Source organism: Anarrhichthys ocellatus, unplaced genomic scaffold, assembly GCF_004355925.1.
Source record: "Anarrhichthys ocellatus isolate YVR2014 unplaced genomic scaffold, GSC_Weel_1.0 scaffold13, whole genome shotgun sequence".
NCBI lineage: Eukaryota > Metazoa > Chordata > Actinopteri > Perciformes > Anarhichadidae > Anarrhichthys > Anarrhichthys ocellatus.
The window spans coordinates 8,638,380-8,653,442 of NW_022280043.1; the positions used below are offsets into that span (position 1 = coordinate 8,638,380).

Below are 15,063 nucleotides of genomic sequence, written 5' to 3' on the forward strand. Positions count from 1 at the left end.
GGCTCTATCGGAGGGAACTGGCACTTCTGCAGCCGCAAATATAAGATCCTTACTTCCAGATTCTACCCTTGCTGCAAGATGTAAGAGGGGAAACCTAATCCCACTGATTACCAATGTAAAGACTGCTCTACCAGTTCCTGCACAGAACAAAGGTGCATACATGGGGATCATTGGACATTTGAATCCTCGCTTTTACTCAGGACTGCACAATTTGTTCTCTTTACATCAGACAAATTACAACGTACCTCACTTTCTCCAATCAACCTTTGAGGTTCTCTAATCTCCAGTATTACCGCCGAACAAGAGGTGTATCCAATGAGAGCCTGGCAGAGCAGCTGACGGGAGACAGAGCTGTTTGGAGAGGTCTATTTACTGAGAAGCATTGCTTAAATCATAAGGATGAGGACCGCTGACCCCGCCTCAAGGAATATGCACAGCTGTGTTGTGTGGGAGACATTGATGTAGCACGCCTGTCCAGACGAGAGCCGTGGAAGATGAGGAGTGGAGGTGAGGCGGCAGAGACCATACTAGATACAAGATGCTGGACCACTGAACTAAACACTCATTACAGCAGGTGTGTCAGTGAGAAATGATATATGTAAAAATGAAAGTTCCCATATATTATCATCACTATGAACTTCGCAAGAATCCTTTAATCATTCCTTTCTTCTCTTACTGAAAATGTTAATCAAGTAATCAATTCTGTTTGTTCGTCTTCTTAGAAATGGTTCTTTTTTTTCTGAGCACTTTAAGGACTTCTTGGCTCAAAAGCTGAGGGTTGAAGCTTGAGAAAATAATCTAACCACAATTTACATTTAGTACATTTTCTGGGGCTTTCAGCCATCTAGTATGTTCACACTATTATTCTGTTTTTATATATACGTTTTTCTGTCGTGCCTCATTAAGACACGAGTTGAATATTAACAATGTTACTGCAGACTTTGGTTTGAAAAAGAACATTTTGTTCAACAGTTTGTCTACAGAGTCAGTACCATTTGTCTGGAGATTTAAGTGGAATCCTTCCTTGTTCTGTGAATTCATCTGTATGACTGCCTTGCTGCCATGGCTACCAGTACTGTGCCTATAAATCCCACTACTACTCTCCCTAACCCGTCAGTGACGCACCACATGGATACAATTAGAGGCAACCAGTCCTGATTGCATCCGGACTCACCCCACACACACACACACACACACACACACACACACACACACACACACACACACACACACACCTCTATCCCCCTCTACCTCTCCACTTTCACCCTTTTAGTAATCACACAGTCAAACCGCACTGCAAAAAGACATGCATCTAATGGTGCTGTTTGCCTTCCAGAGCGATAGCACTTGACAAGACAAAGGAAGAGACAAAGAATTGATGGATCGAGGCACATTAGAGCCGGAGTCAAAACGAATTTGTTCCATTATGAGGCCTTCAGAGGAGGAGCAGACAGAGGCTTTGGCTAGAATCAGGGACGGCAGGAATCCTTTTATTTTAGGGCCCATCAGTGTTTCTCTGCATGTTGCACATGGTCGCTGATGAACACTCGTTGACGGTATCGATCTCTAATCTCTTTCAGGAGAGCCCATATTCATTTATTTTAATATTCTACTTTGGTGTTTGGTGTTCATTTTTGTTTTAAAATAGAATGCTTTATTCTTTTGCGTACTTATTTCCGGGTCTACTAGTTACTTAGATGATGATGATCACATGCGGTAGAAGAAAGGGGCGGGACAGAGTTTACTTGAGTGAGCATGTAGGACATGTGTGTAGAATGGGGAATAAAAATAACATTTAAAATAGGTTTAAATGTGAGATGACTGGCTTTTACCGGGGATATCAATAAACTACCAAAGCGTCAAAGACGGAAGAGCCAATCAACACAGATTCGCACACATTAATCTAATCGCCAACAAATGCAAAATGCACACTGTCCAGACACGATGAGAGAGGCTCCAGCCTTTGAGCGGTACGCACGTCAATCTAATTGCAGCAATCTAATTTGCCACTCTGGGAGAGCGTGGCGTGTCAGTGCAGCAGCCCTGTCTGATATGACAGCCCCTCAGATGAGATTACACACCGCACGCAGTGTTATCGAACCTCTTTGCCTCCCCTCTCTCCCAAATGCCTCTCTTGCATTGATCAACAAACACGCAGCACAGTAGAAGGGGGGGAAAATCATACATCTGATGCTCTGTCAACCCCTATAACCTGATTGGAGATGACAGCTAAAGCTAGAGGCTCTGATTAGGTAGTTGATAAAGACACTCAGCCGCGGCGCTGCAGCAACAATTCAACCCGCTGTAAGGTCATCCTACTTAAATACAGAAAGTAAACAAAATGAAAACAATATGCAGTCGTATATAAAACTTTAGTTTGCAGGAGGGGTTAGCAGGGGGAAGAGTGAAATCGTTTTGTTCAGTCTGAGGTCTCAGGTGTAACCCTGATAAAAATCCTCTCAGATTCCTTCATTAGATAAAACGCAGCAGTGCTTCATATGCTGCCCACCGGTCTTTATCTCATCTGAACGGGGCTTTCTAGCTCACTAGTTGCACACAGAAAAGCGTGCAGCCCAACCAATTTAGGAGAGCCTTAATAACCTGTTGACAAAGACGGGCTGTTCTGTTGGAGAAATTAAACCGGCCATCCAAGCAGAGCAGTCGCTGCGCATCATTTAGTGCAGCCCTGTAGGCATTCAAAGGTAGATAACAACCTGGAGTTAGGAAGCCGTGTGTGTGTGTGTGTGTGTGTGTGTGTGTGTGTGTGTGAAACTAAAGTTCTATATGCATGTGCTCTTTTGTACATCTGCTTCATGTCTTTTAACAACTGGTCTGGAGGACAGTACAAGGTTTCAAACAGGCGGTACAGAAATAATTGTAGCTTCTGGCACTTGTGTTAAAATGCAACTGCAGCTTATTAAAAAAAAAGGCTTTAATTAAGAAAAAAAGGACATGATGCTTTTCTAATCCACTGTAGATAGCCCATTTAGAGACCTCTCGTCTGTACACTGAGAGGTACTGCTGCAAGCTCACCTGCAATTTCACACTTGATTACGGCGTGACAGCAAACTCTCGAGCAATATTTCCGAGAGGAATGTGAGTTAGGCAATTTGAAACACTTGTCCGCATTACTCAAAATCAATTCCTGTTTCAGTTCTTCGCCCGTTCCTCTGTTTATTTCAGGGCCATCCCTCTTCTGTTTCCAGGATGCCAGAGGCTGTTAGCAGCTTTCACAACCCCCCCCCCCCCCCCACCCCCCACCGCTGTGAAGTGTGGCCCAGACTGTGGAACTCAGCGTGAAAGTTCTTCCAAACCCTCGCGGCCGGATGCACCAACAATGGGAATTAATTTCATACAATGTTACTTATTAATTCTGCCACCACCATCCTCCTTCCCCCGCCCCGCCCCCCCTCACTCACCAGTCAAGAGTCACCACTGAGTCTGGCAGTGATCTGCTGTGGATTTCTAGCGACGAGACAGGAGGAAGCATTTTACGCAGGCACAGATCACGTGCAGGGAGATACAGAGAGAGAGAGAGAGGGCGTTTGCGTGCAAATGCGCATGAGCATGAGAGACACTACAGGCTGCAGAGGTCAACCTGCGCCCACTGTTAAGTCGTCGCTACACTCCGAGAGCCAGTTTTGATGCTTCAAGGTAGGACGCTCACCACAGGAACGAGGAGATTTCTGCTCAGTGGGCTGCCAACGTGTGAAGGAGCGAGACGACGGCAAGTCGGAGAGCTGCATGAATCCAGACAGAACAGTCAGAAGTGTGAACACAACTCTGTGTATTCGGGGGAACATAAAAGACATCAGAAGAGCGACTGGTGAATGATGAGTGAGCATGGAGACAAAAACTAAATGTTCCTTTACACCTGACAGACAGGGGTCTAAGGGGAATGTAATAGTCATTGAGAAGACTGGAAGTCTGATGTGTCACGGTGGACAGTTTCAAAGACGATGGATGGAAAGATGGGCGGATGTGTTGGCACTTTGAGGACGAGGTACTGCGAGACTCTTCAGCTTAGTGAAATATTCAAGCTGAGAGTAGAGGCGAAGCTAAAAAAGAAAAAACACTGTATATTAATAGTCCCTAAAATAAGTGAATGAAGCTAAATCTGCTCCCTTATACTGCCACCAGCTTAAGAGCTTGGCAGGAAAAGCTTGTGATTAAAACTGCCAAACACTGATTACTACACAGCAAACGGCATGTCTCATGTTTCGACGTCATCGCCGGAGTCACTCCGGCGACACGTCACTGCAGACTGATCAGTGATCACAGATTATATAAACTCAGGATCCAAACGGTCCACGACGTCAAGATAGAACATGAAGGGGGTTTGAGGCTTTGTCCGGATACAGCAGATTTGACCCTCGCCCCTTGAGTTCGTCAGCTAGCGATTGAATCGTTACAGTAGGAGAGAGTACAATCCTTCATAATCCTCCTGCTTCGTCATACATTTTGCAACCAGTCGTTCATCATTTGGGCTTTAATCTTAGAGCAGAGGCTTGATGATGCACTCATGCCCAATGATCAGCAAGGAAAAGCCCCACAGCAGATCCCAGGTACAATCAGGAATTGGGTTGAGGTCATGCACTCCACATCTTTGTTATTTCAACTAAAGTCTTTCTCTGAGCCTTTTAATTCTCCTGGCTTTGCATCCCACCATGGCAATTTGTCCTTATGACACCGCTCAGGATCTCGGTACAACCCATGCTTTGATAACCCTGTCACTAGCTCAGCCTGCTAGCTCTTGCTCCGAGTGAAGCACCGAGCCCAGTCTGGGTGCGCTGTGATCTCTCCAGGCAGTTGTCGCTGCCTCATTGCCAGCAGATGCAGAGCTGTGCAGCCACGGCCGTCACATTACATGCACCGGGACGAAACCTGCTCTGACAGCAGAGTGCATTATCAGAGGCCCGCTGTCAAGTTCCTCATCTGCCTGCACCTTTTAATGCTCGAGCGTGGAGCCACAGTGCTGATGCCAACGTTTCACTGAGTTCATGAAGTGAGCTTGCTGAACTAATCATAAAAAGTGGTTGAGAGCAGGGGTAAATAGTCCGTGTGTTCTCGAGTTTTAATTGTTCTCAATCCTTATATATCTTAACGTATGCCTGCAAATCCGTATTCATGATGTTCACTAGCGCTCCAGTGTAGATGTGAGGCAGAACAGAAAGCAAGTTCTCCAACTGATATCAATATTAGTTTTTGTCATATACCATATTGAGACTGTATGCTACCTATGGTGAATTTTCCCATCACCACAGCTGGACGAAAGCTCCCCCCCTTCTTTCTATAATGCACAACAAACACAACACTCAGTGTGTGGCCAATGACTCAGTATGAGTACAATTAACATGCATGATTAGTGGGAACGAGTGCTAACGTGAGTAAGACTAAGAGAGAACTATGGGGTCTGAGATACGCTCAAATGAGATGCTGTGTATGGATATGTGTATGTCTGATGTGTTTGCTTGTGACGACGTCTATGAAGCACAGCAGATGACAAAGAGCAAACCCACCTTGCACTATTCGATGAACAGGATAACGAACACGTTGTTTCTTTGTGCACTGGACTCTGACCGATACATCGTCAGGACATCGTTACAAGCTGATATCAGGTTATCACAGACATACTGTTGTAGGCGTGGATGTTGGCAGAGCAGTTAACTGCAGCAATAAATGTTTAATTGTTGTAGTTATCAACTTTGACACTTTGTAATCACAAAAATGTTTGTTGATTTTTTTGTTAATGTAAAATAAAGAAAATCAATATTGTCATCAGATGTTATATGATTTAAAAGTTATGTGTTTGGCATCTATTTAAAAAATAAATAATCCTGCGTGGGTCGAGCGCCACTATGCACATGCTCGTCGTTCGTAATGACACGACAGTAAGTATAAATCATTTAGCAGCCTCGCCTGCTGCTCTATATCACCACAATGATAAAAACCCGTTTTACAATTATGATGATATGCAACACGTCATGAACGCAGTTCCCAGTTTGAGGCCTTATTGGTTCCAGAACAAACAGTCAATATTCATTGGAGGGTTGGGATTCGCTCTCCAGAGAGGTGGGAGGGACCAGACACTGATTTGTCACTTGGCTCTGGTTGCTATGGAGACAGATGATTTTTTTTTTGCCGCACCATGATGGAGCCCCTGGGATATAGACATCGACGGAGTAGAAATGGAAAGTGGGCGGATGGTGTCAACCCTTCACTCTTTGTGGGACTCCAATGTGACAGGCGGTGATAGCCCGCCATTTGTGTAATCCTTCGTTAAACCCTAATGACAGGGGAGGTGGCCACTCCCTCCGCTGTTCTCTCCAACCTTCACAGAGTCCCGCTTCAGGACCAGGCACAAACCCCATTGGGAGGTAATTGCGAAGGAGGGGGAAACATGTCTGCTCTGCCTAGTATGTGGGCAGAGAAGAGAGCAGGCAATTGCAAGTGGAGTTGTTGTCAGTTCAATGCTCTTAATTAAAAAGAAAAGTTTGACAAAACAAAGAGGAGTTTGCAAATGAACTCCACTTCCTAACGGTAATGTGCTTGTGTGTCGTATGCACGCGTGTCTTTGTGAGCATGTCGGAGTCTCTTATGAGTCCTTTCTCACTGTCTTTGCAAATGTGTTGTCTCGGCAGATAACTTCAGAAGATCTGTCACTGCTTTGCTTGCTGTAAAAGATCACAATAATAATGGTGTACGATAGTGAATATTCTTCATCATGTCGAGGGGCGCCAAGGATCCGGAGGGCCTCCAATATATTCTATACAACATTTATTTCACCTTTCAATTGTACCGTCAGCAACGACTAGACAATAAATACCCGAAGCTTCATCATACGGGCCATCGATCCATGCTAAATCAAGTTTTCAAACCCCCTCTGGGATTTTCTAATAAACGCTACTGGTTTTAAATGATCCCCGGGGCCTGCCATGTGAGGAAAGGTGATGGTGTACAGCCTGTGTCGCTAGAAAGTGGCTTATTTTGCATTCCAGGACAATTCTCGGCAAAAAAAAGGTGACCTCATGCTCTTTAATTGCACCTCTTGGGATGAGGAGAGGAAAGAGAAAAATGAGGGCAAAGCGAGGAAAAAAAATATAAAAGAAAGAATGATATAATCTGAAGATAAAGGCTGGGGGAGGAAAAAATAGAAAACTGAGATGAATAGCAATTGTGAATAGCAGCATGTGGCCAATCCCCCTAACAGCCATAGGACATCTATTGTAGATGGAACATCTCTGGACTGAGGTCAGGGCAACTGTGACACCTAATGTAATGCTTTCACTATTTATGTACTTTTAAAGCACAATCACAAGCCTTGTCCCCAGCATCTGTTGGACTGTGGTTTGTGTCTTGGCAGTTAATGTGCCGTGTGCTTTGGTTACTGACCCACATATGCAGACACGAGGGTAATGACGTCGATCCCAGAGGCATGAACATCTCTTTAATCCTCCATTTAAGGCTGTGGGACTGGTTGGCTTTCCCACTTCATAGCGAGGGGAGAAAGTGATACAGTACACGAGAGCTCTAATAAGAATGGAAAATGAGTTAGTCACGTCACAAGCAGGAAGGAAAGGAAGCATTAAGAGGGCATAATTGGTGGGAAATGCCAGAGAGCCCGTACTATAACCGGAAAGAGTAGAGATGACACTGGCGTCTAATTCCTTTCTTATTGATTATAATGCTAAAAGCATGTGATTGACCAAAACTGACGATGTATACCTAAGGCTGGGTATCACACCCATTGATACAAGCTGGAACTAGGAAACTACAGCACTAAAGTTGGAGCCAAGTTGTCTTGTCAGATTAAAAGTCTGGTTCAAAGGTATAGGTTTTTGTTTTTTTTGGGTGACATCCTAAATCACTTTCTTGCCAAGAGTTAGAGTTAAGATTAATACCGCTCTCAAAGTCTGCATGCCAAATGTGAAGCCACAGCCAGCACACACTTAGCTTAGCACAAAGACTGGAAACACGAAGCCAAGCTCCATCCCTCTGCTGTACAGAAGGTTAGCACAGGAGTCCGATTAATCTCCCTCCCACATCTTTGTTGTGGCCAAAAGGGGAAAAGAAAATACGTCTAAGGTTTCAAGGACGCTTGATGGGTGGACAGAGTTGACTTGAGAGACCCATTTGCCAGCTTTTTTCCCAGGCCGGTAACAAAGGGAAGAGAATAACATCGCAGAGGCTGTCCAAGAGCCACAGAACACCCTCCTTCACAATAGATCTCTCCTCAATCGTCTTTCTTTTCAGATCACAGAAAACAGCCTCGCTTACAGGGCTCTGGTGATAAAACATTAATAACACAAACAGTCTGTCCAACCTGATTTGCTTCCAGTTATACGGTGGTGAATGGTAAACTTTAAAAAAAAAAAAAAAAAACACACACACACACACACACACACACACACACACACACACACACACACACACACACACACACACACACACACACACACACACACACACACACACACACACACACACACGTCGTACAAATTCTTAAGGTGATCCTCCGGCTACAGCCTGGTTCCATCGGAGGAAAGCTCAGTATTTAATTCAATTAAGAGCAAGACAGATCCTCCACACATGGAATTACCTCACTCGTCGTAATAATGATTCACAACAAAGACATCAAAACATCGCAGAAAGAAGGACTTTTGATTGGCTTTGCTTATCTTTCTTTGGTGGGACCTGGAGTAAGTTAAGGATCAGTATCTTCTTTTGGCAAACCTTGAGAGTGAAGCACTTCTACCATATATTACCTTAAGGATAATGCCCCGTCTACGTTTAACATCATCATTTCAATTCAAGGCTGACAGCACCATTCGGTCGTACCCTGAGATACGCTGGAAATATAGAACCAACACTGCCGACACTTTTAGTTAATGCTCTCCACCATGAAAGTAGGGCACGAGAGCTCTGGGAGCCAAACATTGAAAATAATTCACTGCACTGAAAGGCTTTGGCTTGCAAGCCTCGAACAGCTAACAAGTGTCCCAAACTGACTTTGAATCACTTTCCCACACTCTCTTAAATATGTTTATACAAACAGATGGGAGTTAAGTCTTTCCCAACAGCCTGAAGCCTTGATATCTTCACCTCTTCTTTCCCTCCACGGAGCGCCTTTCCTCTTCCTGTGACACCTCCCTGCCCATCGTCTGTCTCCATATGAAATGATCCATGATGGCATAAGCCCCCACCTCTCTTGATCTTTTTGACAGGAAACGTCTCAGGAGGTGAACAAAAAAGGGGAAAACAAAGATGAAGAGAAAACCAAATGAAGCAGGGGAATAAACAAAACAAAACCAAAACAGTAAAAAGACAAAAGCACGTCGGTGCAGCCAAGCTGATTACTAGTACGCTATTTGCTGTAGCCACCAGATCCTGGTCCGGTTCCTGTTTACTCTGGCTTACAAACAAACAAACAAAGAGGAGTAAAAATGAAGTTATACAGACAACCAACTCATTGAATGGACAGTCTTTGCAATTGTCATTCTGCAATGTCCGCGCATCAGCGGGGAAATCTAATTCTGTTGACTGACAGAAGTGTGTATATATATATATATATTTATTTTATTTCACAAGTTTTTTTCTGCTTCCCCTGAGCAGTGATTCGACAAAATCATTTCAGCTTTAATACCAGTAAGCACCTCCTGCTTAGAGATTTATTATTGTTGAAAGTCAATAGCAGCACACGAGGCATCCTGCAGATCATCCAATTGACCTTCTGCAGTGATTCATGTCAGTCACGGCGGGAACAGCTGGCAATATCAGCACCAGTTAATCCTCAAAGTTATTATTACATGTAAATATGAGATAGTGCTGAACTATACAAAGACGACATCCATTCGGTTCACAGTTGATTTTAGCTGAAGCATGAATATTGTAATATAATCCATTAATAGAAAAATAAACCTGCATGAACTCAGCAGGTAAAGTAATTCCCCGTTACATCAGCATTCTGTAAACAGTGAAAACAATGTTTTTGTGTATTCTTCAAAAGAAGATCAACTTTTCCATCACAGAGGTTATTAATCAATAAAATTGAGCTCTATGATTATTACTCTCTATAATAGGAGCACTCAACCGCTTCCATTAGTTTGTGGGTATAGCGACAGCTGTTCATCTATGATGGTGAGTTCATGTCTTTCCGTCATATTTGACCAAAACTAATGAGGATTTCTGAGGCTGGAGACAAAAGTAAATGCAGCAAATGTTGTCATCAGTCACACTGCAGGAGAATCTGGCCTTGATCTCATCCCTTTGCTCTCCGCAATTCCATAATGCTCCAGGAGATTTAATATTCGACATGATTACCATGACAAAAAAGTAATCTAATGAAATCAAAGGGGAGCTGGAAACATGGTGGAACTACCGGATCTTTCATATATGACCAACCGGCAACCCAATAATTCCTCTGTGAAATATATTTGAGCTTTCCTAGTGCAATATTTCAATACTACATTTAAAAGAATATGTTCACATAATGCTTACCAATCAAAATGTTACATTGTTTCTTGAGGAAAAGAGAGCATGAATGTGCATATTTTAACTTTTCCATGAATTTCTATCCTCACAGTGTGAGAACTCCCACACAATCAATACAAGGAGGCAGAACTGCTGAAAGCACCGTAAATAGCACAGTTTTTCGCTTTCTAATTGCCCGAAGATAAAATACACTTTTTAATAAGCACTAAAAGATATATTGTATTTTAAATGACAAAAGGGGAAATGAGAGGAAAAAAAAGTCTATCAGAACCAACTTTGGTTGAGAGGAAAGAACAAAGAGAGAGCTGCTTTCAGCCTTGAGGGTCATGACAAAGGGAAAGAGGAGGTATTACAGTAAAAAGGGAATGGGGGGGTTGAGAGAAAGATTATAGTTAAGTGAAAGCGTGCCAGGGAAGGAGTGAGTGCAGCAGAGGAAAACGTCTCCCTCTGCCTTTCTGTGATTGCTGTTGTGCTTCTGCGAGTGTCGAGCAGAAGGGATGTTCTGGTGACACGCAGCATATTGACAAGCTTCTGACGCAAACGCTAACTGTAGATCCAATCGTGCCGCATTTCTGTCTACTCTGGGGATTAAATTAAAGAACACAGCATCCAATTTCATACCTGGCTTCCTGCACCACCCTTCGCAATGTGACATTTATTCGCTAGCGCGATGCCCTTTCTCTCCTCCTCTCCCTTTGACTCGCCGATAACGCACTGTGTAGCAGACAAGGACGGCTGAGAGCTGAAACTGATGCCAGCGTCACACGGAAGAGAAATATACATTTGCCTCTAGGATTAACCATGAAGTCGTTCCCCCTCCCCCACACTTGGAGACGGGACTATGTTCTCTACTCCCAGAGACGAACAGCTTATTTTGTCTTTAATGTCTGCATTATAGGCTGGATCTGCAGTAAAGGTGCACTGCTTAGCTGTGCTGCAAAGATTGCAACTAGCTGCCAAGAGTCGAGGGTTGCACTATGATGAAACCGTTGGCCCCAACAGCAGAGCGATATCAAAAGTGTGGCTTCAATGTGAGATATCTGCTGTGGAAAAATAGGCACTTCCTGTTACCAGTTGATTCATAACACACAGAAAATAGCTATCGACTCTTTCTGGGGCCAGAAACCTTTTCTTATATTGTGTTGGAGAGCTTTAAAGCTTTATATATTATATATATATATATATATATATATATATATAATATATATAATATATTTACATTGGGTCAAATAATGTCCTCTAATGTGAAAGGTTTGCTCGTACTGTTGATCTCAATGAGAATGAATGCACCCGTTTCTATCTCACTGCACGTTTCAGCTGCTTTCACGCAATTTTATGTGGTTGAGTCACTTTTGCTTTTAAACACATTAGCGCCCTAAATGAAATGGTATGCGTGTGTGTAGTACGCACGCAGAGTATCTCCATGGTATCTCTGCGATTGCTCAACTTGTGTGTTTCTCCTACAACTTTCTGATGCCTGTGGAGATTGTTGATATTGGAGGCAGCACAAAACAAGTCAGTAATTTAACCCTCTTCAGAAAAAACACATCCGCGCAAAGCCTTCAGAACACCACAAAGTTAATGTGACCTAATTGTCGTCGTTGGGACAATCGTTGGTGCTGCTTTTTTATTTAATATAAATGTAATATAATTGTTTTTAGGTTGGGTGGTGCAGATTGGCTGTCATAACGGGTCGGCGGATCACTTCCTGATAAACGTCGAGTGTGAACATAGCAAAATTGTCATATTTTGATTCGTTTGGTTTGATAAATAATCTCATCGTTTTGTTTATAATATAACTGCTGGCACAACGACAGCTTTGGCGTCTCTTTCTATTTTTGTACATCATACGATTATTGGCAGGTGCACTGGTCGACTTTGATCATGCGTTGTCATTTAAGTATATAATAATTACCTTTTTATCTTTATGTGTCATTCATGTAGGCTACTGGGTAGAGTGCACTGTGGCTGATTTAGTTACTCTGGAGTAACATGTAGAGTAGAGAGAATTTCAGTCAACCAAGATTGTCCTTCGTTGCCTAAAGCCCTACAGGGCAGCCGTCTCGCTGTGAGAGACAACACTAATGGGATGCTGATATTGACGTTTGTACAGCATCTGTAAGTAATATATAGCGATTGTTTGCTAATGTGCTTACCATCACAACCTAAACAGCTCATATCAAGGCTCATTGCTGAGAGTCTACTTCCTGCCCTCCAGCAGTCACACGTTGCTTAATTCAGCTTCAACACAAACAAATCACAGCAACCGACTCTTCATCACCGTCTCCATCATTCCCCAAGTTTTAGTATCGACAACAGTACAGTCCATTAGTTTTCAATGTCCTCGGCTGTTATTCCTTCCAAATGATGCGTTACATCACAAGTGGTGCGAGTAGAAGATGCCTCGACAGACCTCTCCTCTTCACAGCATATTAAAAGGCCTTTCAACAAAGTAGGTTTTCAAACAGAGAGTAGATTCAATCAACAAAATCAATTTGGCTTTGTTGTAGTTTATTTAATCTGTTCTCATGTCTTTGTTACCGATGTATGAAATGTATGTCGTTTGTTAGTCAAAGCACTTGATAATTACATGTCAATGAAATGTACTCGCGTGGAAATGTTCCGTTGATTCCTATTTAATCAAAAGATGGGATACATTGTGAGTTCTTATTACTCTAAACTATTTTATGTGGAAAGAAAGCCATCTTGTGCTACTGCAGTGGTAACATGAGTGTTTGATGTGTCTTGTTTCCTTCTATGGGCACTCCTGGGCTACAAAAGCACTGAATGCTTCAAAGCCACTTTGACATCACCGCCATCAACTCCTCTTAATGCTTTTTACTCAAAATCATCAACAGCTTACTGCAAAACCTTGCTCACTTTTATTGGCATATGAACACATTTCTTCCTTTTTTTATCACCTTATTCTTTGTACATCCGTGTTACTATCAGGGAACAGTGAACAAACGGATTAATTTACAAATCCTTTCATAATAAAAACACACTTTGCTGTGACTTACTTGGAAAAAATATCTTAACTTCAGGCAAAATCAGGGTGTGTATGATCTTTCTGGTAGATTTCATCAGAAAATAAATCTGCATGTGTTGCTTTGAAAGATAACACCTATCACATGATTTAAGGGCAGCGCATAAAAGGGATTCCTCTCAACTATGAACTTGGCAACCTCGGGGGACTGAGCGCAGTATAAGGGATCACAAACTGTATTTTCAAGAGAGTTTGCATCATCACCTTAATAATCCTCAGTCTCTACAGATGTGATGGAGGGAGAACTCAGGTATGGAAGACAGCGAGCAGACCCGGCCAAGTCTTATTAAGAGCTGATCCGCCTTTTATTAAAGGCTTCTTTGTGGGATTTCTCTCTGGCTCGGCCGTGTGAACGGACTGATATGCTCCACTGCAGAGGACCTGAGGAGCCCCCTCCGGAATCTGGCTCCAATTAGGCTGTTGGGAGACAGACACCTCCAGTAGGTTGTGAGGTTTGCCATGCTGAGTGAAAGGTCGGGAAAGTATGGTGACAAAAGCTCAATGAGGCGCAAACAGGTCGAATCTATTTGCATTGACTTTGTATGTAATCTCGTCACGCGAATAATTTGCGTTGTGTTGGTGTGAACACAGCAATATACAGCAATGACTTTTTGTTGTTATTCTGAGTATTGATTTATCTGCAGATTATTAATTTAATTATTCAATAGTCATTCAATCTGTAAAACATCAGAAAATAGTGAAAAGTGCCCATCACTATCTCCCAGAGCCCAAGTTGACATTTTTAAATGTGTTCATCGGTCTTCAATATCAACATTGTGTTCTGCAGCTATCCATCAGTGCCAAATACAGAAACAGGCTCAAAGTTAAAGCACACAGCCCAAAGAGGAATACACAGATTTAATGAAACATTTAGAGAAAACATAAATAGACTGGCGGCAGGTAGGTCACGACATGCAGCTAGCCACCTTAGCGTCCAGCACAATGCATCCCTATTGCTCTCCTCTGGATGAGAAGATCACCTTAATGCACAACCACGTCAAATGTTTGAGTATAGAACAATGTGTCTCACATTAAGAATACAGGATCACTGATTCATTTACTTTAAATGGGGTTGGCTTTCAGTTCTGACTTTAATGCAGCCTGCACTGTTCGCTTTAGATTTCCTTGTGAAATCCATTATGTTTGCATAATACCAGTGTTGCTTGATGCAGAATATAACTCTTGTGCTTTAAATACCCGACAAACAGCAGATTTCTTTCTGTTTCAGGGAAACCGATATGCTTCCATCATCAGCCTCACTTCAGTTTTTGCTTGTGTCTCCAACTTACAGACTAAACTAAACAAAACTGATAGTTCTTGGCTTTTTTTCCCCGTGTTGTTATCCAGAAAAATGTTATGTAAAATAAAATGATTGAAAGCGAAGCGCCGACACTCACCAAACATGTTGCCAATGTGCCCGTTCTTCGTCAAAGGCCGCAGCTCATTCTTGCCCCAGGCGTAGCGCTTGTAGTTGTCCCAGGAAAACTTCATCATCTGCAACATAAGAAGGGGGGGGGGGGGGGGGG

At 42.9% G+C, this 15,063-nt stretch overlaps 1 protein-coding gene across 2 annotated transcripts in view; it reads right to left on the reverse strand.

The window, feature by feature from the left end:
* LOC116386438 (mannosyl-oligosaccharide 1,2-alpha-mannosidase IA) overlaps positions 1-15,063 on the reverse strand; it is a 166,495-nt gene that overhangs the window by 72,762 nt on the left and 78,670 nt on the right. For both annotated transcript variants that reach the window (XM_031852645.1, XM_031852646.1), the window contains exon 2: positions 14,935-15,031. In XM_031852645.1, coding sequence (XP_031708505.1) covers positions 14,935-15,031 — 97 coding nt within the window. The remainder of the gene's footprint in view (positions 1-14,934; positions 15,032-15,063) is intronic.